The sequence below is a fragment of the Pezoporus wallicus genome, unplaced genomic scaffold (assembly GCF_028554395.1).
Source record: "Pezoporus wallicus isolate ANWC-B61680 ecotype Strahan unplaced genomic scaffold, APGP_CSIRO_Pwel_v1 contig_9101, whole genome shotgun sequence".
Taxonomy (NCBI): Eukaryota; Metazoa; Chordata; class Aves; order Psittaciformes; family Psittacidae; genus Pezoporus; species Pezoporus wallicus.
Genome location: NW_026637394.1, coordinates 36687 through 61757, shown reverse-complemented (window position 1 = coordinate 61757; position 25071 = coordinate 36687). Strand labels below are relative to the sequence as shown.

General features: G+C 62.6%; 4 protein-coding genes across 4 annotated transcripts; 2 read left to right on the top strand and 2 right to left on the bottom strand.

The window, feature by feature from the left end:
* The first annotated feature begins 540 nt into the window (after positions 1 to 540).
* On the top strand, positions 541 to 6607 carry NARS1 (asparaginyl-tRNA synthetase 1). The gene is made up of 15 exons (XM_057405344.1): positions 541 to 588; positions 1228 to 1310; positions 1446 to 1511; positions 1594 to 1686; positions 2004 to 2093; positions 2492 to 2570; positions 2747 to 2817; positions 3051 to 3137; positions 3644 to 3865; positions 3981 to 4180; positions 4396 to 4531; positions 5093 to 5206; positions 5580 to 5711; positions 5795 to 5926; positions 6476 to 6607. The coding sequence occupies exons 1-15, from the start codon at positions 546 to 548 to the stop codon at positions 6605 to 6607; spliced, it is 1680 nt and encodes a 559-aa protein (XP_057261327.1). The 5' UTR covers positions 541 to 545.
* Positions 6608 to 7249: 642 nt separating this feature from the next.
* On the bottom strand, positions 7250 to 10013 carry LOC130597086 (basic proline-rich protein-like). Its single transcript, XM_057405307.1, has 4 exons — positions 9900 to 10013; positions 9477 to 9766; positions 7691 to 8622; positions 7250 to 7314 (listed from the first exon to the last, which is right to left on the bottom strand). Exons 1-4 carry the CDS (start codon positions 10011 to 10013, stop codon positions 7250 to 7252), a joined length of 1401 nt encoding a protein of 466 aa, XP_057261290.1.
* A 119-nt stretch (positions 10014 to 10132) lies between these two features.
* On the top strand, positions 10133 to 13882 carry FECH (ferrochelatase). Its single transcript, XM_057405306.1, has 9 exons — positions 10133 to 10265; positions 10513 to 10661; positions 11867 to 12001; positions 12212 to 12318; positions 12656 to 12754; positions 12849 to 12956; positions 13248 to 13412; positions 13587 to 13646; positions 13748 to 13882. The coding sequence occupies exons 1-9, from the start codon at positions 10168 to 10170 to the stop codon at positions 13880 to 13882; spliced, it is 1056 nt and encodes a 351-aa protein (XP_057261289.1). The 5' UTR covers positions 10133 to 10167.
* Positions 13883 to 18895: 5013 nt separating this feature from the next.
* ONECUT2 (one cut homeobox 2) lies at positions 18896 to 23240 on the bottom strand. The gene is made up of 2 exons (XM_057405305.1): positions 22589 to 23240; positions 18896 to 19176 (listed from the first exon to the last, which is right to left on the bottom strand). The coding sequence occupies exons 1-2, from the start codon at positions 23238 to 23240 to the stop codon at positions 18896 to 18898; spliced, it is 933 nt and encodes a 310-aa protein (XP_057261288.1).
* Between the last annotated feature and the right edge of the window lie 1831 nt (positions 23241 to 25071).

Genomic DNA, 25071 nt, shown 5'->3' with positions numbered 1-25071 from the left:
GGAATCCCAGCCGCCGGTGCCCGGCAGCCGCAGTTCACGTTCGCTCGGGCACAGCGGGCTGCCCTCCCCGCCCATCTCCGCGCCGAGCTCCGGCCGCTCGCCTCCTCGGCCAGGCGGCGGTGCCTATCCCGACTCCCCCGTGCCTCTCCCGAGCGCCGCGCGGCCGGCCGCCGCTACCCCGACATCCGGCATGTACATTTCAGAGAGGTCACCCAATAAAGGTCCGAAAGCTCCCTCAGAGGACGGACGAGGACGAGGAGGAGGACGAGGACGAGGAGGAGGAAGGGCAGGGAACGGCGGGGAACGGCGGCGGCGCCGCTGCCCTCAACCGGCCCCGGGGCGCCCGGGCCGCGGCTCCCTCAGGGCTGCCCGAGGGGCGGGGCTTCCCCTCAGGAGCGCGGGCAGGGGGCGTGGCCTCCCGGGGGGCGTGGCTTCTGTGGTCACGTGACGCTGCTTCCTCTCCCGCCTTGCGCCTGCCGCCGGTGTCCCGCCCCTGCCGGTGGGCGGAAGCGCGGTGACGCACTACCGGCGGGCTCGGGGCCGACATGGCGGGCGAGGTGCTGGGCAGGACGGCGGCGCTGGTGCTCGGTGAGGGCCCGCGGCGGGAGGGAGCCAGCCGGGCTCCCAGGGACCTTCCGGACCGGCTCGGGACCGTTCGGAGCCGCTCGGGTCCTTTCGGAGCCGCTCGGACCGGCTCGGTTCCTTTCGGAGCGCTTCGGGAAGCTTCGGCTCGGCTCGGCTCGGTTGGGCAGCGCGCTCCTCGGCCCGGGGGGAAGATGGCGGCCGGTTGTGGCCCGCGGAGCTCGGTCGGAGCGGGGCTGCGGCCTTAGGGCGGCAGGGACGGAGCGGGGGCAGGCCCGGGGGCGGCTCGGGAACGGGGGGGGGGGGGGGTGGGCAGCGGGGGAGGCCTTAAAGCTGCTTCCCCGAGCCCTGTGGTGGAGTCAGGCCTGCAGGCCGTGGCCAGGCCCCCTCCGCACTGTGCCCAGGCGGCTGCTGTGGGAGGTTATCAGCAAGATAAGCGCGAAGGCTGAACGCCCGTGTGTGTGTGTATATGTGTGTGTATGTATATGTGTGTATATGTGTGTATATGTGTGTATGTATATGTGTGTATATGTGTGTGTGTGTGTGTATATGTGTATATATGTGTGCGTGTGTGTATATGTGTGTGTGTGCCCAGCTCCTCCTCCTGCTAACGGGGCCTGCTCCCCGCCTTTGCCCCTCTTCCAGAGGAGCTCTATGTTTCCGACCGAGAAGGCAACGATTCCAGTGGGGATGGGACCCAGAAGAAGCCCTTCAAGACTGTTCTGAAGGTAACGCCTTCTACGGGAGGCCTTGAGGGCAGGTGGGTTTGTGGGTCTGGTTTGGCCGCTGCAGAAGGGTGGGGAGCAGGATGCGCGCTTGGGGATGCCTTCAGGCCGTTAATGGTGCTGCTCCCCCCTCGCCAGGCCTTGCTGACAGCAGGGAAGGAGCCGTTCCCCACTATCTACGTGGACTCGCAGAAGGAACACGAGGTGCCGTAGAGCTTCCACGAGGAATTCCGTCGGTGGCCCCGGACGGGACGCGGCTCCAATGCCTTGTCTTGGTTTAATGCAGAGATGGGCCATCATATCCAAGTCGCAGATGAAGAACGGCAAGAAGCTGTGGCACAGGGAGCAGATGAAGAACGAAGCAAAGGAGAAGAAGGAGGTGGGTTGCCCCGCTGGGAAGCACAGCCCCTTCTTCCCCAACCCCGTTACGCGCTGGTGCTGGCATTCCCGGCCCCAAACAGCTTCGTCTGGGCCACGTTTTCCACCGTGGTTACTCAGAGCTTGGCTTTGCTTAGGTTAGGACAAGGCAGAGTTGAGGAAGTGCAGGTGAGGAATGAAGCTGTGCTTTCATTCCCAGCATGAGCGTGCATTAGGGCAGCTTCAGCTCTTGGGCACCCGTGTACGTGGTAATCTGCAGTCCAAAGAGTGGCAATGAGCCCAAGCCTATTGAATACATCTCGTTCCCTTGCTCTGCAGGCAGAAGATCTCTTGAGGAGGGAGAAGAACCTGGAGGAGGCCAAGAAGGTTGTGATCAAGAACGACCCGAGGCTTCCGGAGCCAAAATGTGTGAGTAAGAGCCAGTGGGGGCTCGATGCACGGCCTGGTTTGGCTGCTCTGTGGGGCTTCAAGGCCTTCTTACCAGCCCTAAACACGCCTTTGGTTTCTGGCTGTAGTGCACAGGCTTTAGGTCGCACGCAACACGAGCTGCTTTAAAAGCTCTTCCGGTCCTTAGCTTCTCCACACTGAGCAGGAAGGACTCGGTGTGAAGCCTGGGAATGCTGCCCCAGCTTACTGCCTTTCCTGGCTAAACGACTCTTCCCTTGCTCAGCTGTTGAGTGTCGGAGCTGTGCTTCCACCCGGGATGGAATTCAGCTTCAGGGGGAGGAAGGTGCCGCGTAATTGCATGGCGAGCGCTGTCCCGGAGGTGAGTCACCTCTCCCCTCGCCTCCGTTCCCTGTTCCCAGGTGAAGATTGCTGCTCTGGAGGCTTACAGAGGCCAGAGGGTGAAGGTGTTTGGTTGGATTCACCGCCTGAGGAGGCAGGGTAAGCGTGGGCCTTGGGCTGTGAGGGGATGGAGCGCGCTCGGGGTTCAGACCCGGACCGGGGCAGCGCTTACCTTTAAAGCCACCCTGCAAGCTGAGGAGTCAAACAGCACAGCTGGAAGCTTAAAGGTGTGGAAAGAAGCACCACGAAGGCTTTTCTCCTTGTCTGCCGCCTAGGAAAGAACCTGATGTTCGTTGTCTTGAGGGATGGCACTGGTTTCCTGCAGTGTGTCCTGTCGGATGAGCTGGTGAGTTGGGATGCCTTCGTCCCGTCGTTAAGCGAAGCGCTCGTCCCTCTCCTTTTCCCTCTCGTTGGAAGCCCCAAACCCTCTGATTCAAGCTGTGGGGTTGCCCAAGGCCCCTCTAGTGGGAAGGAGTTGCAAGTGCCAACGGGAGAGCTGCTTACAAGTAGGAGGGAGCTCCAATCCGTGTCACCCCAAGCCCAGACCTGACCTTCCCTTTGCCTCCTGTCTCCCCGCAGTGCCAGTGTTACAACGGGCTGGTTCTCTCCACGGAGAGCAGCGTCGCAGCGTACGGAACGCTGAACCTCCTTCCCCAAGGGAAGCAGGTATGGGATCGCTCTCGCAGGAGCCATGGTCTGTGGCAGCGGCTCAAGGCGCTTAGAGAACGCGGAAGTCTTCTCGTAGAGGGGAGGACTCCTCACCCTGGGGTTGTAGTAAGGCTTTTAGTGCCAGCCTCTTGTGTTTTAGCACCAAACTACCTCTCCCAGCCAGGAGTAGCTCCCAGTGGAGGTCACCCAGGGTGGTTTTGGTTGGGAGGAACCTCTGAGGGCCCTCAGGAAGGGTCCCTTCTCTTCCTGAAGATCTGATGTGAGGGCTTGTCCGGCTGTGTTCCTGCCGTCCCCGAGGATGGAGCCTGCAGTGTGGTCCCGGTGTTTTACCATCTCCTCCGTAGCCACCCGTTGAGCAGCTGCAGGGAGTCAGTCCCCTCACGGCGGGCCGCCAGCGGCCCGGTGTTGTACACCGGGGTGACGCTGTGGTTAAGGTGACGTCTCCACCGCGCCGCCAGGGCCGAAAAGGAGGCCTCTGAGGCGTTTCCTCTCGCCCTCGGCAGGCTCCAGGAGGCCACGAGCTCAACTGTGACTACTGGGAGCTCATCGGCCTGGCGCCAGCGGGAGGAGCTGACAACGTGCTCAACGAGGACTCGGAGGTGGACGTGCAGCTCAACAACAGGCACATGATGATCCGAGGCGAGAACATGGCCAAGATCTTCAAGGTGCGCTCCACGGTGGTGCAGGCCTTCAGGGACCACTTCTTTGCCAACGGTTATTACGAGGTGAGTGGCAGGAGCTCGCTGCTTCCGTGTCCTCCCTCCCGCGGCGGTTTCCTTACGGATCCCATCTTGGGCGCCTCGTCCCTGCCCGTCCTCCTTCGGTGTCGTTCTCCACCAGGTCACGCCACCGACCCTGGTCCAGACCCAGGTGGAGGGGGGCTCCACCCTCTTCAAGCTGGATTACTTTGGGGAAGAGGCCTACTTGACGCAGTCCTCGCAGCTCTACCTGGAGACCTGCGTCCCGGCCCTGGGGGACGTGTTCTGCATCGCGCAGTCCTACAGAGCGGAGCAGTCCCGCACCCGCAGGCACCTGGCAGAGTAAGGAGGGAGGAAGGAGCCAGCTTTGCTGGGGGGGGGGTAGTAGGGAGGTTGTAAAGCGGGGCGGGGGAGCAGGGGGTTGATGTACCACAAGCAGACAGCCCAACGTGGGAGGAGTGTTTGAGGTGAGACCTTGTCTTGGTGGGCGTCAGGGGACATTGAGCTAAGTAGAGGTTGCTCCTGGGTGGCTCTCTGACGGTGCCTGTGTGTTTCAGGTACACCCACATCGAAGCCGAATGTCCCTTCATCAGCTTCGGGGAGCTGTTGGACCGGCTGGAGAGCCTGGTGTGTGATGTGGTGGACAGGGTCTTGAAGTCGCCTGCGGCGGGTTTACTCTACGACCTGAACCCGGTACGTAGGGACAGGCAGCAATGGCAAGGCAGATAGGATCTTTAGCTCTTCCTGATGGGAATGTTTGGGAAAGCAGGGAGCTCTAACACTATGAAGTCACATCACAGACTGGGTTGGGTTGGAAGGGAGCTTAAAGCTCCCCGTCTTCCAACGCTCATGGAAAGCACTAACCCACCGACTCCTCCAGGGGCGGGGGAAGAAGTCCCCTGCTAGCAAGCTCCAGGAGCCAGGAAAACACTGGGGTTTAATATGGAATCAAAGCCTCTATCCCAGAGCTTGTACTGGTGATGGGCTGGAGCGGTGACAAGCGGTGATTCACTTCTTCCCCCAGAAGGTGGAGCTCTGAAGTGCTTTCACTGCGCGCAGAGCCTTTGTCCCCTGCTGCCTTTGGGGAGATGTGTTCCTCCTGAGCTTGATGGATGTAGTTACTCGGGAGCAATCTGTGGGCACATGAGCTGCAGAGAGCGGTGTCTGTGCCTCAAGCCTGCCGCGACCGTGCCAGTCACCTGGAGGAGTGGTGTTCTCCCCAGATTCCCACTGGTTTTCCCTGCTCCTCCTCAGGGTTTCCAGCCCCCGAAGCGCCCTTTCCGCCGGATGAACTACAGCGAAGCCATCGAGTGGCTGAAGGAGCACGATGTCAAGAAGGAGGATGGCACGCACTACGAGTTTGGAGAAGTAAGGCTGGCTGAGGCTCTTCACGCGTTCATCCCCACCAAACTCCCGCTGCCCTTTGCCGTTTGCCCTCTTTGCTGTTGCTGGTTTCAAAGATGGTGGAGGGAAAGGTCTTCAAGCTGCACCCCACGGGAGGTTGCAGAGGGAGCACTCAAACTGCTTGAGGTTTGAGGAGGAAGGCAGATTGGGCTCTTCCGCTTTGGGAAGCCGGGGGTCAGGTTGGGTTTTCCTCAGTTTTCTGCCTGCCCCATGGGGAAGGGACGATTGGTTGCTCCTGGATCAGCGTATGGATACGCGTGGCCTCGGTGTCACACCGGTACGCGCTGGGCGCCGGGCGCTCGGCTTCACGTAGCGCTAAGTCCTCCCTTATCGCCAGGACATTCCCGAAGCTCCCGAGAGGCTGATGACGGACGCCATCAACGAGCCCATCTTGCTGTGCCGATTCCCCGCCGAGATCAAGTCCTTCTACATGCAGCGCTGCCAGGACGATCCCCGCCTCACCGAGTCCGTAAGTAGGGCTTCCCGATCCCGCCGGGGGGCAGGCCCCAGAGGGTTGCTCCCAGCCCCTCGGAACGCTTGGATCCGCTCTAGGTGGACGTGTTGATGCCGAACGTGGGGGAGATCGTCGGGGGCTCCATGCGTATCTGGGACAGCGAGGAGCTGCTCGAGGGCTACAAGAGGGAGGGCATCGATCCCACGCCGTACTACTGGTACACGGATCAGGTCCGTAACACCACCTCCGCCTGCTCCTTGGTGGGATCCGGGGCTTTAAAGCGCTCTTGGGGACGGGCAGTGTTGGGACGGGGCTCGGAAGGTGGCGCTGAGGGGTGGAACCGGAGGAGCTTTCAGGCCCCTGCCGGCCTCTCCAGTGGTGCAGCCGAAATCGGAAACCTCTTGGAGGCTGGCCCCGAGGAATTCGGCCAGGGCCAAAACGCAGTGGGGAAGCGGTTCCTGTGCGCTCACACCGTTGCTGGAGCCGCCCACGGGGACGCCTTCCTCTCGCGGTGTCTCCTGCGATGGGGTGGGTTAGGTAAGGAGAGGTTGACAGGGAAGCACTCGGCCTTTCCCTTCCCTTTCCTCATAGTCCCCACGGCGAGGGAAGTCAGGGCAAGCAGCCACAGGCATCCCGCCTGCAGGGAGCAGAATCCATCTCCCTCCTCGCCCCAAAACTCCCGGAATGGTTTAGGGCCCTTTTCCTGCTCTTGTTAGTGCTGGGCCAGCATAAACGGGATGCCCGGGATTCCCATCTCCTCTTTGCTTTGCATGGCCCAGAGGAAGTACGGGACCTGCCCTCACGGCGGCTACGGCTTGGGCTTGGAGCGCTTCCTCACCTGGATCCTCAACAGGCACCACATCAGGGATGTCTGCCTGTACCCCCGCTTCGTCCAGCGCTGCAAACCCTAGGGCTGCAGCTCCTAGGAAAAGGAGGATCCCTTGGGAGAACGGGACTTGTGCTCCTCCAAGGAAAGGGAAGGGAAGGGAAGGAAAATCAACCCCTCTTTGCATGGAAAACACTCCTCCTGGACTGGAAGAGAAGCGTGGATGTGTCTTGGGCCGAGCTCCAGCCCTGTCCCTCCTTGGGAATATGCTCCTCCGTTGGATTTGTGGGGCTCGGAGGGATTGGGGCTGGGTGCTCTTGGTGCTTTTGATTCCATTTGAGTGGGGCAGCTTGCTTTGAATTCCCACATGGCAAGGGGAGGAAGGAGGCAGTGAAGTAGGAATACTGGAGCTGAGCAGCGTTCCTTGTTTGCATGGAAGCTCCGCTCGAGTGGGATCCAGCACGGAATTCCATTGCAAGAGGTGTGGGTTGGATTTTCCTTGTGTTTCCCTGATTATTTATTGGTGAGGAGGGATGAGGCGGGGGGGGGGGGGGGGTGTTGCTGCTTATCCCTTTTCCCTGGGGCTGAAGGACCCGTATGCGTGTCGGAGCGTGGATCCTGGTGGATACAGGAGCAGCGTGCTGCCCTCCAATCCCAAAGGAGCTGGGCCCTTAGCAGTCCAATTGGATGTGGGCTCCTGCCTCTCCTCGCCCCGTGAAGCCTGGCTTCACTGTGGAGCAATTCCCCCTTTCCCAGCTGCACCGCACTGGTTTCCCGGGCTGGAGCCCCGTTCTGGGATAGGATTGAGTGCGTGTTCAGCGTGCGGGGCCGCTTTCCTCCCTCCTGCATGTCCCCTGTGAGCCCCCAATAAAGGATGCTCCCTGCAGCAGCACCGCGGGCCCTGCCTCTCCTTGCCGAGCTCGGGATGCCCTCGCCGTGTCCGCCATGGGCACGGACCCCTCCATCCGTGGCGGAGGGCGCCTGGGAGCTCAGGGCCGCCCCCGCTGCCCTTCCACGTCCCGCCCGCCCGGGGACGGCTCCTTCCCTCGGCCGGCTCAAACCCGTTCCCGTTCTCCCGTCCCTTATCCCAACCTCCCCCCCCCCCCCCTCCCCGGAGCCCCTTTAGGACCCTGGGGTCGATGTCTCCCCTCCGCCCCCTCAGCGCTACCGGTGCCCCCCGGGCCCGGCCCCGCCTGGCCCCGGCCCCGTCCCCGCCCCGCGGCCGGGCAGGGAGGGAGGCGCGGGGCCGGGCCCGGAGCGTCTGAGGGAATGCGGGCGGCCAACATGGCGGCGGCCGCGGGCCGGGCCGCGCGTCCCGGTGAGCGCGGGGGGCCTGGAGCGGGGCCTGGGGGCGGCGGCGGACGGGGAGCGGCCTCCGGGCTCCGGGGGGGGGGGGGCGGTGGCGGCGGCGGGTCCCGGTTACACAACGGAGCGGGGCCTTTCGTAACGGAGGGGGGGGGGGAGCGGCGCTGGGGCCTCCGGCTGCCCTCGGTGCCGCTCCCGCTGTGCGCGGTGCGGAGCGCCCCGGGGCCCCGTTCCCGGCCCGCGGGTGCGCTCTGTGCACGGGCCCGGGGCAGAGCCCTTCCCGTCGGGCGCTCCGAGCCGCTGCCGTCGGTGCTGCGCGGGACGGACGCATCCCGGCGTGCCCGGGCGCTGATGTCCCGTTGGAACGGAAGGAAACGGCGCATCCCGGCGTGTCCGGGCGCTGATGTCCCGTTGGAACGGAAGGAAACGGCGCATCCCGGCGTGTCCGGGCGCTGATGTCCCGTTGGAACGGAGGGAAACGGCGCATCCCGGCGTGTCCGGGCGCTGATGTCCCGTTGGAACGGAGGGAAACGGCGCATCCCGGCGTGCCCGGGCGCTGATGTCCCGTTGGAACGGAAGGAAACGGCGCATCCCGGCGTGCCCGGGCGCTGATGTCCCGTTGGAACGGAAGGAAACGGCGCATCCCGGCGTGCCCGGGCGCTGATGTCCCGTTGGAACGGAAGGAAACGGCGCATCCCGGCGTGCCCGGGCGCTGATGTCCCGTTGGAACGGAAGGAAACGGCGCTGAAACCGCGGCGGCGTCCGGGCAGAACCCGCGCTGAGCGCAGGCAAAGGCTTCACGGAGTTCAAACGCCCAAGGATCGCTTAGAGCTTCTGTTCGGGGTCGAGGTGTTGGCGTGGGGTAGCCTGGAGAAGGCTCCTCAACCCCAGCCGTGCTCATCCCGCTATAGGGGTGCTGTAGGGGTGCTGTAGGAATGCTATAGGGGTGCTGTAGGGATGCTGTATGGATGTTGTAGGGGTGCTATAATGATGCTATAGGGATGCTGTATGGATGTTGTAGGGATGCTATAATGATGCTATAGGCTTGCTATAGTGATGGTATAGGGATGCTGTAGGAATGCTGTACGGATGCTGTAGGGATGCTATAATGATGCTGTAGGGATGCTATAAGGATGCTGTAAGGGATGCTATAGGGATGCTATAAGGATGCTATAGGGGTGCTATAAGGATGCTATACGGGTGCTATAGGGATGCTGTAGGGATGCTATACAGGTGCTGTAGGGATGCTGTACGGGTGCTATAGGGATGCTGTAGGGATGCTATACGGGTGCTATAGGGATGCTGTAGGGATGCTATAAGGGTGCTATAGGGATGCTATACGGGTGCTGTAGGGATGCTATAAGGGTGCTATAGGGATGCTGTAGGTATGGTATAATGATGCTGTAGGGATGCTATAAGGGTGCTGTAAGGGATGCTATAAGGATGCTATATGGGTGCTATAGGGATGCTGTAGGTATGGTATAATGATGCTGTAGGGATGCTATAAGGGTGCTGTAAGGATGCTATATGGGTGCTATATGGGTGCTGTAGGGATGCTTTGCCTGCCTGCGGCCCCCCAGGTGTCCTCCGAGGAGTTCCCTTCCTTGCCGCGGTGTGGGAGCCCTCCCTGGTGCCCTTGGCCTCGGCACCTTAAGCCGGAAGGTCGGGCTGGGTTTGGGTGCGCAGAGGGAGGCCGGAGGTTCCCGTTCCTTCCCTCCCGTGGATTCCAGGCCCCGGAGCTCCAGGCGGGGCGCGGGGTGCTCACGGGGCTCTCCCCTCTCTCGCAGTGCTGCAGGGCAGCAGCCAGCTGAGGCTCCCGCTGCGATGGAGGGCTCAGGCCGCCGCCGCCGCCGTGACAGCCAGCACCCAGCCCCGCACGCAGCCGCAGTGAGTGGGGCCTGGGGGGGGTGCCCTGGGGGGCTGTGAGCCGAAGGAAGGCCTGGGGCAGGGCAATAGGACGAACACTGGGCTCTTAGTGCAGGCTGCTTTGGCTTGGGAAGGACCCTAAAGCGCATCCCGTCCCGATAGGGATGGGCAGGGGTTCTTAGACCCTGTTTTAGAGCCTCCCGTACCGCCTTGTTCGCGCTCTCAGCCTGTTCCCGGTCCGACTCCGTCCCAAAGCGGTTCCTTTCCATAGTAAATGCTCGTCCTGGGCCTGCTTGTGCTTGCAGCTCCTCTTTTCCCATGAGCGGGATGAGCTTGCGAGCAGGAAGCTGCTTGGGCGAAGGGCCTGGCGCGGAAGGCTCAGCTGATCTGGGAAGGACGGCGCTCCTCAAGCAGCAGCTCAGTGGCACTGGGACTGCCTCTTGCTCCCGTAGGAAGCCCAAGACGGGAATCCTGATGCTGAACATGGGCGGTCCGGAGCGCCTGGATGATGTCCATGACTTCCTGCTTCGCCTCTTCCTGGACACAGACCTCATGACGCTGCCGGCCCAGAGGTGAGGCTCTCCTTGGGCTTGCTGTCCTGTCTGGCGGCTCTGTGGGGAGCAAGGTGGCTCAGCAGCGCGAGGCCCGGTGCTCCGTGCCCAGGGATCGCCCTCTCCTCCTGCAAGCCCCGGTCTCCCCCCGCCGAGGAAGCTGGGGAAGGCGGAAGCTAACGCGGGTGGAACCCCGTGGCTCGGGGAGGTGGGGGCCGAGGTGATGCTTTGGTGCTGATGGGGCTCCGTGTCCCTTCGCCCGCTGCAGCAAGCTGGCGCCCTTCATCGCCAAGCGCCGCACGCCCAAGGTGCAGGAGCAGTACAGCAGGATCGGAGGCGGGTCCCCCATCAAGAAGTGGACGGCCCTGCAAGGGGAAGGCATGGTGAAGCTGCTGGACAGCATGTCTCCTCGCACCGGTACCGCGCCTTCTTGTCCTGGGTGCATCCCGGCCTTCCGGAGCTGCGGATAAGGGCTGGAAGAGCGCACGGGGATGGGGCCTGGGAGCAGGGGGAAGAGGGGCAGGCTTGGCAGAAGAGACAAGGGCCGTAGGTGAACGTGGCGGGGCTTGGCTGGCTGATAGGAGGCAGCTGCACCCAGGGCAGGAGCAGGAGATAAGGCCTCCGCGTGGGTTGCTGCCCTCCCGGCCGAGGGCTGTAGGGACGGGACAAGGGGGATGGCTCTCAGGTGCCAGAGGTGGGATATAGGGAAGGAGCTCTCCCCCACGGGAGCGGGGTCACCCTGCAGCGGGGGCTGCCCCATCCCTGGCGCGGGGAGCAAGCTGCTCTGCTGGGAGCTGTCCCTCTTGGAGCTGGGTGAGCTTTAAGCTCCCTTCAACCCGGAGCATCCTCGGAGCCTGTGGCAGTGCCCTCCCGTGCCCCCTCCCCTGGGACAGGCAGGAGAAGCCCCTGGATGCCCACGGAGGGCAGGGGCCACGGTGCCATCACCCCCCCCCACACCCCACCATGCGTGGTGCCCCCGGGAGCAGCGGGCATGCGGGGGAGCGCCCGCGGTGCCGCGTGCCCTGCACCCAGCGCCCGCTGCGACGGGAGCGTGGTACCGGGAGCTGAGGGACCCCTTCCTTGGCGCCCTGTGAGGGGGTCAGCAGCGCCCTTCCCTGCGGCGGTGTGGCTGCGGCCTCAGCCTTGCCCCGGAGGAGAGGAGCACCGAAGGCCCTAGGGGCTGCCGGGGGCTCCGCAGATAAAGCTTGGCCCCTCTTTATCTGCTCTTGCGCTCGGGGCCCTTCCGCCCAGCCCTGGGCAGCTCCTGCTCCTGATAAGGCCTCCGGGGGCCTCCTCTTGGCCGGGTGGTGGGGATAAGCCTCGGAGCGTGTGGCGCAGGGGAGAGGTTGTGCATGCCGGCTGGCTTTCCGGGAGCACTGGAGTGCTTTGGCTTGGAAAGGACCTCAAAGCCCCCCCCCCAAGTTCCAGCCCCACGCCGCCGGCCCGTGCCCCTTGCAGCCCCTTTCGGCCCCAGGAGGTGCTCGAAAGGCTCCCCCCGTCCAAGCCCAGCACCCGCAGGCCTTCTCCTCAGGGCCTCGGCGTGGTGGGCTGGGCTCCGCGCTTGCTGCCGAGGCGCTCTGACGCTCTCTGCTCCCCTTCCCCTTCCCGTGCTCTCGCTGCAGCGCCTCACAAGTACTACATCGGCTTCCGCTACGTGCACCCGCTGACGGAAGAGGCCATTGAAGCCATGGAGCGGGACGGCATCGAGAGGGCTGTCGCTTTCACCCAGTACCCCCAGTACAGCTGCTCCACCACAGGTTGGTTTTCCCTGCCGAGCCGAGCACCGGCCGACGTTCCCCTCCCCGCTGCCCCGGCGGCCGGGGCCGGGAGCTGCCTGAGCCTTAAGGTCCCGGCCGACGCACACGGTTCCGCGTGCGGTTCCGCGCCGCCGCTGCGGCGCTCGCGCCTTCCCCCCGAGGTGCGTGGAGCTCAGTGCTCGCCGGTGAGCTTCGCCCTGTGCCCTGCAGGCAGCAGCTTAAACGCCATCTACCGCTACTACAGCCAGAAAGGGGCGAAGCCGAAGATGAAGTGGAGCATCATTGACCGGTGGCCCACACATCCCCTCCTTATCCAGGTACGGCGCCAGCCGCGATGCTCCAGGGCTGTCCTGCAGTCACAGTAATGAGCTCTTTCGCTGCCTGCGGGGTCTGAACTGCAGGAGAAGACGGGTCGCTTCGTGCCAGATGCCTGGGCCAACCCGGCCTTGACCGCAGCCAGGGATGGGGCAGCCCCAGCTCCTCCTTTCAGCCCACCCCGGGGGCCCAGCACCCTCACGGGGAAGAGCTGCTTCCCACCATCCCATCCCAGTGTCCCCTGGGGCAGGTTAAAGCCATTCCCCTCTCCGTGCCCCTCCTCCCTGTGCCCCGCTCCCACCCCAGTGTTTCTGATCCGGGTCTCTCCGTTCCGAGCAGTGCTTCACCGACCACATCCAGAAGGAGCTCGACCTCTTCCCGCCCGACAAGAGGAAAGACGTCGTCATCCTCTTCTCTGCTCACTCCCTCCCCATGTCTGTGAGTAGCAAACGGGGGTGCTCCCGTCCCGCCCTGGGGCTGCACAATGGGTGCTCTGCGTGGGTGACACCGGGGTGCCGTGCGTGTGTCGCAGGTGGTGAACCGCGGGGACCCGTACCCGCAGGAGGTGGGAGCCACGGTGCAGAGGGTCATGGAGAAGCTCAACTACTCCAACCCCTACAGGCTGGTGTGGCAGTCCAAGGTAAGGGGCCAGAGCACCCCCTTCTCACAGCCTCAGCGCCTTATTCCCCCATTCCCGGTGTTCCTGCTGGAGCAGAATGACTCAAACCGCTCTTCCCGTTGGATCAACGTCGTCCTAACGTGAGCTCAGTCCAAACCGGCTTTGTTACTTGGTGCTTCTCCGTTCAAACCCATGCCAGCGCCCCACCGCCCTCACAGGGCAGCGCTTCCTAAGGTCCCTGAGGCTGTCCCACGCAAGAATTGAGTCCCTAAAGCCCACGTACGCCTTCATTTCCCTCCCCTTTGCCTGCAGGTTGGACCAATGCCTTGGCTTGGCCCCCAGACGGACGAGACCATCAAAGGCCTGTGCCAACGAGGGCAGAAGAACATGCTGTTGGTCCCTATAGCCTTCACCAGCGACCACATCGAGACGCTCTACGAGCTGGACATCGAGTACGCCCAAGTCCTGGCCAACGAGGTGAGCGCTCTGGGGGCCTCGCTTCCCTTTGGAGCTGCTTCTTCCAATGGCATGTGGGGGCAAAATGCCTTTTCCTATGGATCGGAAGCGGTTTAAGGCGAGGGAGGCTTTGAATCCTCACTGGGGAGGCCTTTGTCAGGCTTAGCTTGGGTCCCCCCCCTTGTTTTTATGCAGTGTGGAGTCGAAAACATCCGAAGAGCGGAGTCCCTGAATGGAAACCCTCTGTTCTCCAAGGTAACGGCCTTGACCCCCCCGAGGGCGGTTGGGGGGGGGCCCCTCTCGGCTTCAGATGAGCTTTAAGGCCCCTTGCAAGGCCGTGATTTGCTCTCCCGCAGGCGCTGGCCGAGCTCGTGTGCTCCCACCTGGCGTCCGAGGAGGTGTGCTCCAGGCAGCTGCCCCTCTGCTGCCCTCTCTGCGTGAACCCCGTGTGCAGGCAGGCCAAAGCCTTCTTCACCGGCCAGGCGCCCTGAGGGGTGATGCTGGGCCCTCCAGCACCCAAAACCTCTTGCACCCATTGGGGGGGGGGGCTCGGTACCGGGAGGAGCGCTGTGGGGCTCGCTGCTTTTGCTTGCCTTTGGGAAGAGCTTGTAGACAGTAGGGGAGCGGGGATGGGAACGGCGTGGGCGGCTTGGGAGCACTGAGCAGCTTCCCCAGCAGGGAGCTGCGACTTTCCTAGGCGGGGATGGATGTGAAGGGGGGTAACCCCCCATGGGTCCCTTCCCATGGCTTTGAGGATCAAGTGACTTCCGGTGCTTCGAGCAGGGCCGGGGCGGGGGGGGTTAGAGCACAAAGGGCTTGGCTTGCTTTGGCTTTCCTCCTGCCTCCACGGGGACAGCCCAAAGCCCAGAACCCCTATGCAGCAAGGCCTTGGAGGGCAGGAATGGGGTGGGGGGGGGGGTAACTCTGAGGCAGAATGGCTTCAAACAGCAGCATTAAAAAGGGCTCTCTGGGGTGAAGGAGCTTTTGCTTTGCCCTCCCGAAGCTCCGAGGTGGGGTTTGTGCCCGTGGAGCTCCATAGGCTCAGCTGATGCTTAGGACGAAGGGGGAGCTCAGGTGCAGCATCCGTGGCCCAGCCAAACCCCCTGCTTGCTTTTAAGCCCGCTCCTTAAGGCTTGTGGGGGATAAAACGCCATGGGACCAGGGTTGGGATGAGGGGGAGCTTTAAGGTCTCTTTGAGCCCAAAGGTTCCCTAAGGACCGAGCCAGACGCGGGTTTGGGCACTGCAAGGGGGTCTGGACATCAGGTCCCGTCCCTCTGTCCTTTAGGGCATCAGAAGCTTCCAGGGGGGAAGCCTCTGCTTAATGCCGGCAACAGACCCCAAGGGAACAGGGGGGTATCCCGCCCTAATCCCGGCTCTTCCCGGCGCATTGGGATCGTTCCCCTCCCCCCCAGCTCCCCTTCCCTTGGCCCCCCTTAGCCCCCATCGGATGCGCATCCACTTGGATTCCTGTTGTTCCCCCTTCCGCTCCCTGTGCTGTTTGCAGTCGGAAGGGCTGGGAGCAGCTCCCATCCCTCCGCATCCCGGGATCGCCTTGGGAAGAGCCCGTTGGCAGGGAATGCAGCGGGAATGGAGGGAGCTCGGAGCGGGGGGTAAAGGGAAGGCTTGGCTCAGGGTTAGGCTCTTTTCCCTTTGGGAATCTCGAAGCATTCCCTGGATGTGCTTTGGAGAAGGGGCTGCAGCGGCGCGTGGCTACGGCCTGGGCTTGGAGGGGAGGCTGAGCCCGGCAGCAGCAGGGGTTTCCCGGGAACATCCCTCGCAAGGAGCCGGAATTCTGCCCGATGGGAGAGGGGGCTGAGTTCCTTTGGCTTCCTGACGCCTCACTTCGATCCCAACGCAGGGGTTTCACACCCAACCAGGGCTTCCATGCGATGTGACCCCCCCCGCGGGTTGCATCCCCATCTCTCTTCTTTGCCAGCCAGGCGGAATCGCAATTAAACTCTCGGAAGAAACCCCTGGAATGCGCGCGCTCCCTCCGGATCACGGGCGCGTGAGCGCCGTTCCCATTGTCCCGGCCCCCCAGTTCCCTTGTCCCCATGCCCTCTCGCTCCTGCTTTGTCCCCTTCTCCAACGGGAGCCGGTTAAGGGAATGCCGGGAATGCCAGCCCTGCCCCTGCGCCAGCGCAGAGCATCGTTCCCGACGGATGCGCTGCTATCCCAGCAGCCAGTTCCAGCTGGAACGCCCAGTTTGGGCTCAAACTGGTGCATGGGGGGGGCCACAACAGAGCTCGATGAACTGAGGGGGCTGGAGCAGAGCCCCCGGTGGGCACCGTGCAGCGCTCGGAACGGAACGATCCCATTCCCAAGGGAATGATTCCTCCTTTATTGAGCTTTGGCAAAGAAGGGTTGGGGTGGGGGGGGGGGGGGTTACATCGGGAGCTCGGAAAGCGAGGTTGGGAGCCATGGAATTCGGCTGCTCAGCGAGGAAAGCCGTTTCCTCTTTGGCTGCTCCAGCTCCGTGGCTGTCACAGACCTGGGATTCCAGCGGTCCGGAACGTCGGCAGGTGCCGGCTGCTGGGGAAGGCCACGTGGAAGGGGTTCGTTGCACATCCCCACCACAGCCTTAAGGGCAGGCAATAGGGTTAGGGTTAGGGTTAGGGAAGGGAAGGGAAGGGCCTTTGGTATCCATGGGCCTGTTCCGAGGCCCGCTTGGAGCTGAGGTATCCATGGGAAGAGTCACGAGGAGGAGGAGGAGGAGGAGGGCCCCGAGAGGCCCCGAGGCCGCTGCTTTGGCTCGCGCAAGGCACTGGTGCCCCGGGGACGACGGAGCGAAGGCAACGCGGACAGAGGGCTCCATGGGCACCCCGAGGGATGCTCCATAGGGAAAGGCTCACGGCCCAGCAGCGATGCTCCGCAGCCAAGGAAGGGGCCTTCGCTGTCCTCCCAGCAAGGGGTCCCTCCCTTGGGTACCCACCCCAGCTGTGGAGCTGGTGGGGATATCAAGCAGCATCCCGGAGGGAATCCCCTTCATGGGATGCTTCGGGTAGGGGGGAAGAGGATGGAAGGGTCAAGAGACCTTGGGTATCTTTGGTATCAGCAACACGGTGAGGTAGGCTCTTTGGTTCTCACTAGCAATACAAGGGGAGGGAAGGGGGGGATTTTTCCTGGTTTTCTCCTTTTTTTCCTGGTTTTTCTCCCTTTTTCCCTGTTTTTTCTCCCTGTTTTTTCTCTTTGGTCATCCTTTCGCGCGCGCCAAAGCTCCTCCTTGGAAGCAGCTTTGCCGAAGGGGGCTCTCCTGTTGCTTCAGCGTGAAGAAGCCCCAAGGTCCAGGCAAAGCACCCCAAGGTCTTTCCCATCCCATCCCATCCCATCCCAGGCCGAATCCATTCTGGATGCAGGGTTGGAGGTGGAAAAGCCTTTGCTTGTCCTCGGACTCCCGCTTGAAGGCAGGCGGTGGTGCTTAAAGGTACCTGTGAGCAAAGGGTGCAGAATGGGATCCATCAGCAAAGTCCATCCCAAATCCAGCCCCAAAGGCTGGGGTGCAAGCGTGGCCTCATCCTGCGCTCTGCGTCCAGGCGGAATCCCTATGGGATCTTCCCGCTCCATGGCGTCTGCACTGGAGCAAGCCCGCGCTTGCCTTCCATAGAGACGGTTTGGGGTTCAATCCCAAAGCCTCAGGAACCGAACGGATCCCATTGGAAGCTTGGCCCTTTGCAAAGCCTCCCACGGGTGAAGGTGCCCTCCCCAGAAAGGGAAACGGGGCTGCCCCACGCCTTAAAACCGCTTTGGCGTTGGGACGAGCACCGGTGGACCGGTGGCGGTGCCGCGGCATTCCCGTCTCCTGCGTCCCATTCCCAGGTTGGAGCGGCGGTTGCTGGTTTAATCCTCCTCAGGTCTTTGGGAAGAGGGATGAGGACCAAAGCCCTTCAACGGCGGCGATATCCAAGGGCTCTTGGAAGGCGGATTCACCTGGGACGCGCGCGCCGTAGTCGCTACTCCAAGGGCACGGCGTGGATGGTGCTGGGATAGCAGGAGCAGGAGGGATGAGAGGAGCGAGCCCCATGACGTGGGCAGGGGGTTGGAGGAAAGCAGTGCTTTGCCTGCGTTGGCTTTGGTATGGCTCTGGGGATGCATCCTGGACGGCTTTGGGGCTGGGATGGACTTGGAGTTCCAACCCCCAGGGCTACCTCGCACCGGGACAGGGTGCTCCAAGGCCCATGCAACGCACTCGGAAGAGTGAAGAAGCCCAAGTTGAAAGGCAAGAGATGGAGCGGGGCCGTAGCACTTGACCAACCACCGGCACCCATCCGGGTGTACCTTGATCCCCAGCTACAGGCAGTCTTATCCCTGGGGAAGGAGGAAGAAGAGGAGGAGGAGGAGGATGCTCAATGGGCTCCACACGCCAAAGGAAGGCTCTTCGAAGCTCTACGCGTAGAGGGCGACAACAACTGCACCCAACGGAACCCATCAGGCCCAACCACCAGAGTGTGGGGCAGAAAGAGGGGCGAGCCAAAGGGAACCCCCCCCCAAGGGAACCCATGGGGAGCTCAACGCCACAGGTGCGAAGCCTCCTTGTCTTTGGTTGTGTAGCTGCCGAGCTCTCGCTCGCTCGGCTCCTGTGGGGAGGAAACTGCATAGGCACGAGTGAAAGACCACCTGCAATGGGGCGGGGTGGGGTGGGGGGGGGGCCCCGCCTCCTGCTTCTCCAAGCCTCGCGATTGGCTGCTGGAGCTGGCCACGGTTGGCTTCCTTGGCTTCCCTTGGTTTGGCGTGGCTCCCGTCGCCGCCGCGGCGCGGGACCGGTTTCTTTGGTTTCCATTCGCTTGCTGCTGCCTCTTTGGTGTGTGGGGCTCCCGGTGGCGCGGTTGGGGGGGGGGGGTGAAGGCATCGGGAGGGCTTGGGTTTGGTTTGGTCCTGCTCGCAACGCCCCTAAAATTCCCCCTTGGAACGCCCCATGCGCTCTGGAGGGGATCCCGCGTTCCCGGCCAGCTAAAGGGAGGTAGGAACGGCTTGAGCCCACGCGGTTGCCCCCCCCGAGCCAGCCCGTGGGGCTGTGCTTTGGGTCGGGGCTGCCCCTGTGGCTTTGTGCTTGTCGCGTCGAGGTCGGGACCACCGCCGGATGGATGGACGGGTGGATGGACGGATGGATGGGTGGATGGATGGGTGGATGGATGGATGGGTGGATGGATGGATGGGTGGATGGATGGATGGGTGGATGGATGGGTGGATGGATGGATGGATGGGTGGATGGATGGATGGATGGGTGGATGGATGGATGGATGGGTGGATGGATGGATGGGTGGATGGATGGATGGGTGGATGGATGGATGGATGGATGGATGGATGGATGGGTGGATGGATGGATGGATGGGTGGATGGATGGATGGATGGATGGATGGATGGGTGGGTGGATGGATGGATGGATGGATGGATGGGTGGATGGACGGAACGCACCCCAACCCAAACCCAACCCTTGGACCTGAGCTCTTTGCTTCGGCGTGTCCAAAGAGATGGGGCCATCGGCGGGGCGGTGTCGCGGGTGCCGTCAGGCCCTGCCGCAGGGCGCGGGGGCCGCGGCGGCGCGCTCGTCGTGCCGCTGCTCGCGGCTGCGGCGCCGGGCGTTCATGAAGAAGTTGCTGACGGTGGGGAGCCCCAGGCCCAGCTGGCGGGAGATGGAGGCCTGCAGCTCCTTGGACGGGCGCCGGTTCTGCCGGAAGACGGCGCCCAGCGTGCGCCGCTGCAGCTCCGTGAAGACCAAGCGCGAGCGCTTGGGCACGGCGCCGCCCGCCCGCGCCGCCCCGGCCTCCTGCTCCTTGCGCCTGCAGGCTGGGAAAGGGAGACAAAGGAAAGGTCAGGGTGGAAGCGGGCTCCATCGCCGTGGGTACCAGCCCCAGCCGGCACAGGCGAGGTGGGGATGCTCCATCCCAACGGCAGCACTCCGCTCCCCATGGAAGGCGACAAAGCAGCCGGCAGGAGCTTGGGATTGCGGCCCATGAGCCCGGTGATGGCGACGGGTCCTAGCCCCAGTCTTAACGGATCTTAAAGCGGCCTTAACGGCTGCTAGGGGGAGAACACGGAGTGCTGAGAGTGGAGCAGGTCCGGGCTTCAAACCAGCCTGGAAAGGATGGGAAGAGAGAGAATTCCATCGGGATGGGCCGAGCGTGGAATTGTCCCTCCTCAGCCCCAAATCAGGATCGAACCCACTCAGCTAAGGAATTAAGCTGTGTGCTTGGGATAGCGTTCCATGGGGCCCCTGGCCCGGGAGGAACGTTGGGATGGGAGCACCCAAAACATCCCAGTTGGGGCGAAAGGTGGGAAGAGCCAAGGCCCAGATACAGGCGCTATGGGGGAGCAGCCGGGTGCTTTGCAACGGGACGGGTTTGCTCCCGAGCACGACATTCCCCACCGGAAGGGTTTTCCAAAGGCTTGGAATGCCGCGCACGGAATCCTTACGGATGCCCGCGCCATCCCAAAGGATTCCCGCTGATGTCATCCGCCTGGGAAGAGGGATGGGGTAGGGATGGCTTAGGGCACTCCAAGGAGAGGAGCGGGGCTCGGAGAGCACGGAATCATGGAATGGCTTGGAAGGGACCTGCAATGGGCAGGGGCAGCTTGCATGCAGGGCCCTTCCCTCCTCAGGCACGGCACACGGATGCTTCCCCTTCTCGGCAGCTATTCCCTTTGGAATCCCAAGCCAGGAGCAAGGAATTACATCCCCCAGAGCTGGAAGCGGCCCCTTTCCCCATCCCACGTTGTAGGCGGCGGCCCCGAGGGACGCGCCAGCCCAGGCCCGGGTACCACAGCATCCTCCCCATGGAGACAGGGATGCTGCAGGCAGCTTTGGCAGGCATTTCCCAGTCTCGGAATGGGAAGGACTTGGCATGGAAAGAAAAGAAAAGACCGGGAATGGAAAGGCAAGCAAGCACGGAGTCGGGATCACGCCTTAGAGTGGGCTCGATGGGATAACTGGGATGGGATGGGTTGGCTTGGAAGGGACCCCTTCCGAAGAGCCCCCACATCCCTCCCATTCCCATGGCTTCCCGCTCAGACCATGAGGTCCAATGGAGGCAGGGCCCTATGGGACCTTACGGGGTCATAAGGGCGGGATGAAGGCCTAATTCCCGACCGGAAGGCAGGGCACAAGGCTCCCATGGAACACAGGGATGGGGCAGGAGGTTGCTGGTGCATCCCCACCCCCCCACCCCCCAGCATCCCGATTTGCCCCATGGATCGCTCCAGCACGAGCCCTCCTCTACGAGGATAAAGGAATGGCTTCTATCTGTAGGTAGCACAAGGGATACGGAGCTTCCCATCCCATAATACTTAGCTGCAGACCGCACCGGCTACAGCGCACACCCCCCCCCCCCCCCCCAAAGCCTTCCCTATGGGCACCCCCAGCCCACTCTCCTCTTCCTTCTCCCACATCCCAACCAATCCCAGCATTCCCCTTCAGCCCGCATCCCTCTCTCACTTCCCAACGCTCCCTCCCTCCCCCAGCCTCCCCCCCCCCCGCTTCCCCACATCCCCCTGCTCCCCCATTCCCAATCATCCTCCGATCCCTTCCGCCCCCCCCATTCCCGACATCCCTCCCGCTTCCTCCCCGCTCCCGCCGCTGTCCGCGGTGCTGAAGCCGGCACTAACCGGAGCGGGATGGGAGAACGGGAACGGAAGGGATGGGAGGGAAGGGAAAACGGGAGCAGGAAGGGGGAAAAAGGGGGAAAAGGAGGGAAAAAGAGGGATAAAATGGAAGAGCGAGTGTCGAATATAAAGGACCTTAAAGCTCGTCTCGATCCAAGGGGGACTCCTTCCCTAGGGGCTTGCTCCAAGCCCTGCCCGGCGTTCCAGGGATGGGGCAGCCCCAGCATTCCCGGTTTTCTGCCCTAGAAACACGGCTCCATAGGGAAACCCCTGCCTGGGCAAGGCAAGCAGGGCTGGAAACGGGGCAGCTCAATGCAAGCCGTAGGGCATTGAGGCTCTTTCCATCCGTCCCCGTCGCCCGCATTGATCCCAAAGCCCTTCCTATTCCAAAGGCACCCGGCACTCCGGACAGCCGGGATGGGAATGCCGTCCCGCATCCCATCGGCACCCCCGTGTCCATCCCATGGGCTCCACGCAGGGAAGCGGGCGCTGCGGGAAGCACAATGCGGGATGGGGTCGGAACCCAAAGGACTGCGTGGGACTGGGTTTGGGACCTGGGATCCAGCATCCCTCATCCTGCATCCCTCATCCTGCATTCCGCATCCTGCATCCCGCATCCTGCATCCCTCATCCCTCAGCCTTCATCCCACATCCCTCATCCTTCATCCCTCATCTAGCACCCTGCATCCTTCATCCTGTATCCTGCATCCCTCATCCCTATCCCTCATTCTCATCCTTCATCCCTCATCCAGCATCTTGCACTCTGCATCCTGCATCCCTCATCTCTCATCCTTCATCCCTCATCCCTCATCCAGCATCCTGCATCCCTCATCCTTCATCCCTCATCCTGCATCCCTCATCCTGTATCGCTTATCCTGCATCCCTCAGCCTTCATCCCACATTCAGCATCTTGCATCCCTCATCCAGCATCCCTCATCCCTCATCCCTGCATCCTTCATCCCTGCATCCCTCATCCCTGCATCCTTCATCCCTCATCCCTCATCCCTGCATCCTTCATCCCTGCATCCCTCATCCCTGCATCCTTCATCCCTAATTCAGCATCCCTCATCCCTCATCCCTGCATCCCTCATCCCTGCATCCCTCATCCAGCATCCTTCATCCCTGCATCCTTCATCCCTAATTCAGCATCCCTCATCCAGCATCCTTCATCCCTGCATCCCTCATCCAGCATCCTGCATCCCTCATCCAGCATCCTTCATCCCTGCATCCCTCATCCAGCATCCTGCATCCCTCATCCAGCATCCTTCATCCCTGCATCCCTCATCCAGCATCCTTCATCCCTGCATCCCTCATTCAGCATCCTTCATCCCTGCATCCCTCATTCAGCATCCTTCATCCCTGCATCCCTCATCCCTCATCCCTCATCCCTGCATCCTTCATCCCTGCATCCCTCATCCCCGCATCCCCCATCCCTCCCCCCTCACTGCAGGAGGGGGGGCTCCCGTTACCTGGAGGGAGGGGGGGGGGGGGTCGGGATTTGTGTCCCCGTTAGAACAATGGGGGCCGCTGCTCCGGTCGCCCACACCGGGAGGCGCCCGCTGCCCCCGTTCCCCCCCGCCCGCCCCGGCTCTCCCGGTACCTGCGAGCCTCAGCGCCGCCACCCGCCGTCCCTCGGGCTCCTGCAGCCACTTCCACATCCTGCGGAAGGTTTCGCGGCCGGCTTTGAGCTTGCCCCAGGGCTTGGGGTTCCGCAGCAGGTCGGAGAGGGTGCCCTGCGAGCGGCGGAGCACCCGCTGCGCGAACACGGCCTGCGGGATGCTGCAGCGCTTCAGCTCGGCCGCCACCCGCCCGGCCACCTCCCGCGTGTTCAGCTCCTCCTCCGCCGCCGCCCCCGGCGCGCTCGGCAACGGCGGCTCGAAGGCGAGGTCCCCCCGGGCCCCGGGCAGCGGCCCCGGCCCCAGCGCCGCCTCCCTGCGGGGCGCGTAGAGGCCGAAGGCGGCGGCGGGGAGGCTGGGGCCGGGCGGCGGGGGCTGGAGCTCGGCCGGCGGCGGCGGCAGCGCCGCGTAGGAGGCCCCCGGGGGGAGGCCGAGGCCCGGCTCGCAGGCCCCGCTCGGCGCCGGTGCCAGCTCCGACCGGAGCTCGGAGCCGCTCGGCAGCGAGCACGGCCCCGCCGGGAGCGCCCGCGGCGGAACGGAACCGGACCCGGACCCGGACCCGGACCAGGACCCGCAGCCGCAGCCCAGGATGGGGCCGTCGGGGCCCAGCGGCTCCAGCGGCAGCTCCGCGTTCATGGAGCAGGGAACGGGAACGGGACCGGGACCGGGGCCCGGAGCTGTCCAGGAGCGCAACGGGAGGGGGCGGGGCCTGAGAGAGCGCAGCGGCCAATGGGAGAGCGGGAGAGGGGACGGGCGGGGTTAAAGGGACCGCGGGGAGACCGGGGAGCTGGGAGAGGGGGAAAAGGGAAAAGAAGGGGGGAAAGGGAAATGAATGGGAAAAAATGGGGAAAAAACAGGAAAAAAGGGGGGAAAGTTGGGAAAAAATAGGAAAATGTGGGGAAAAAAGGGGGGAAAATGGGAAAAAAGGAGAAAAATTTGGGAAAAAAAGGAAAAAGGGGGAAAAATGGGAAAAAATGGAAAAATGGGGAAAAATTAGGAAAAAGGGAAAAATGGGTAAAAAGGGAAAAATGGGAAAAAATAGGAAAAATTGGGAAAAAAGGAAAAAAACGGTAAAGATTGGGAGAAAAGGGAAAAAATGGGGAAAAATCAGAAAAAAGGTGGAGAAATGAGAAAAATTGGGAAAAAAGGGGAAAAATTTGGGAAAAGAGGAAAAAAGTGGGGGAAAAAGCAAAAAAAAGGAAAATGGGAAAAAGGGGGGAAAGGGAAAAAAGGGGGAAAATTGGGAAAAAGGGGGGAAATGGGAAAAAAGAAAAAAGGAAAAGAGGGCAAATGAGACGATAGAAGGGGAAAGAAGGGGGAAAAGGGAGGAAAAAAGGGGAGAAAAGGGGAAAGAAGGGAGAAGAAAGGGGGAAAACAAAGGAATAGGCATCGGAATAGGAAAAAGAATAGGAAAAGGGATAGGAAAAGGAATGGGAAAAGGGATAGGAAAAGGGATGGGAAAAGGAGGCCAGCACTTCCATTGCTCCTGGCTCCCATTGGCATCACCCCCCTTCCCCTTCCCTTGCTCCACGGCTCCCGGTTCCCAATCCTGCTGCCCCCACCCCTTTTCCCACCTCCCTGGGACCCCTCCATCAACCGGGATGCGGCTTCCAAAGCACAAGAAACCCGTTTATTGAAAACCAGAGCATTCCAGGTCGGGATTTGGCACACGATGCTGCAGGCACGCTCACACCACAGAAACCACAGGGGCCCGGCTGCTTCCCCAAGGAATTCCATGGCATTCCCAGCCCGGGCCCGGGCCCTTGCTGAGCTTTAGGCAGTGCGAATCGGATGCTGCTCGGATACGGCGGAGGACGAAGGAGCTTTTAGCGCGACCACGGCGCCCTTTGCTTCCCAGCCCCATCGTGGGTATCCAATGGGAATAGCGAGCCATTCCCGCCTGGAAAAGCCGCTTCCCTTCTCCACGCTCCCAGTCGCCGGCGGATCCAGCTCATCCCGAAGGCTCCGCGTCTCATCCATGGAGGATGCAGGCAGTGAAGGTCCAAGGCCAAGCCAAGGGAAGGACTTGAAGGCAATCCCACCGCTTCCATTCCCGCGTCCATCCCTTCTCCATGGCTCCTGCTGCTGGCCCCGTCAGCCCAACGCCAGCACCCAACGGCACCCGGCACCCATCCCGCTGGGAAAGGATGCTGCCCAAAGGGTGGCACCCAAAGGATGGTACCCAAAGGATGCTGCCCAAAGGGTGGTACCCAAAGGATGCTGCCCAAAGGGTGGCACCCAAAGGATGGTACCCAATGGGTGGTACCCAAAGGATGCTGCCCAAAGGGTGGTACCCAAAGGATGCTGCCCAAAGGGTGGTACCCAAAGGATGCTACCCAAAGGATGCTATCCAAAGGATGGTACCCAAAGGGTGGTACCCAAAGGATGCTGCCCAAAGGGTGGCACCCAAAGGATGGTACCCAATGGGTGGTACCCAAAGGATGCTGCCCAAAGGGTGGTACCCAAA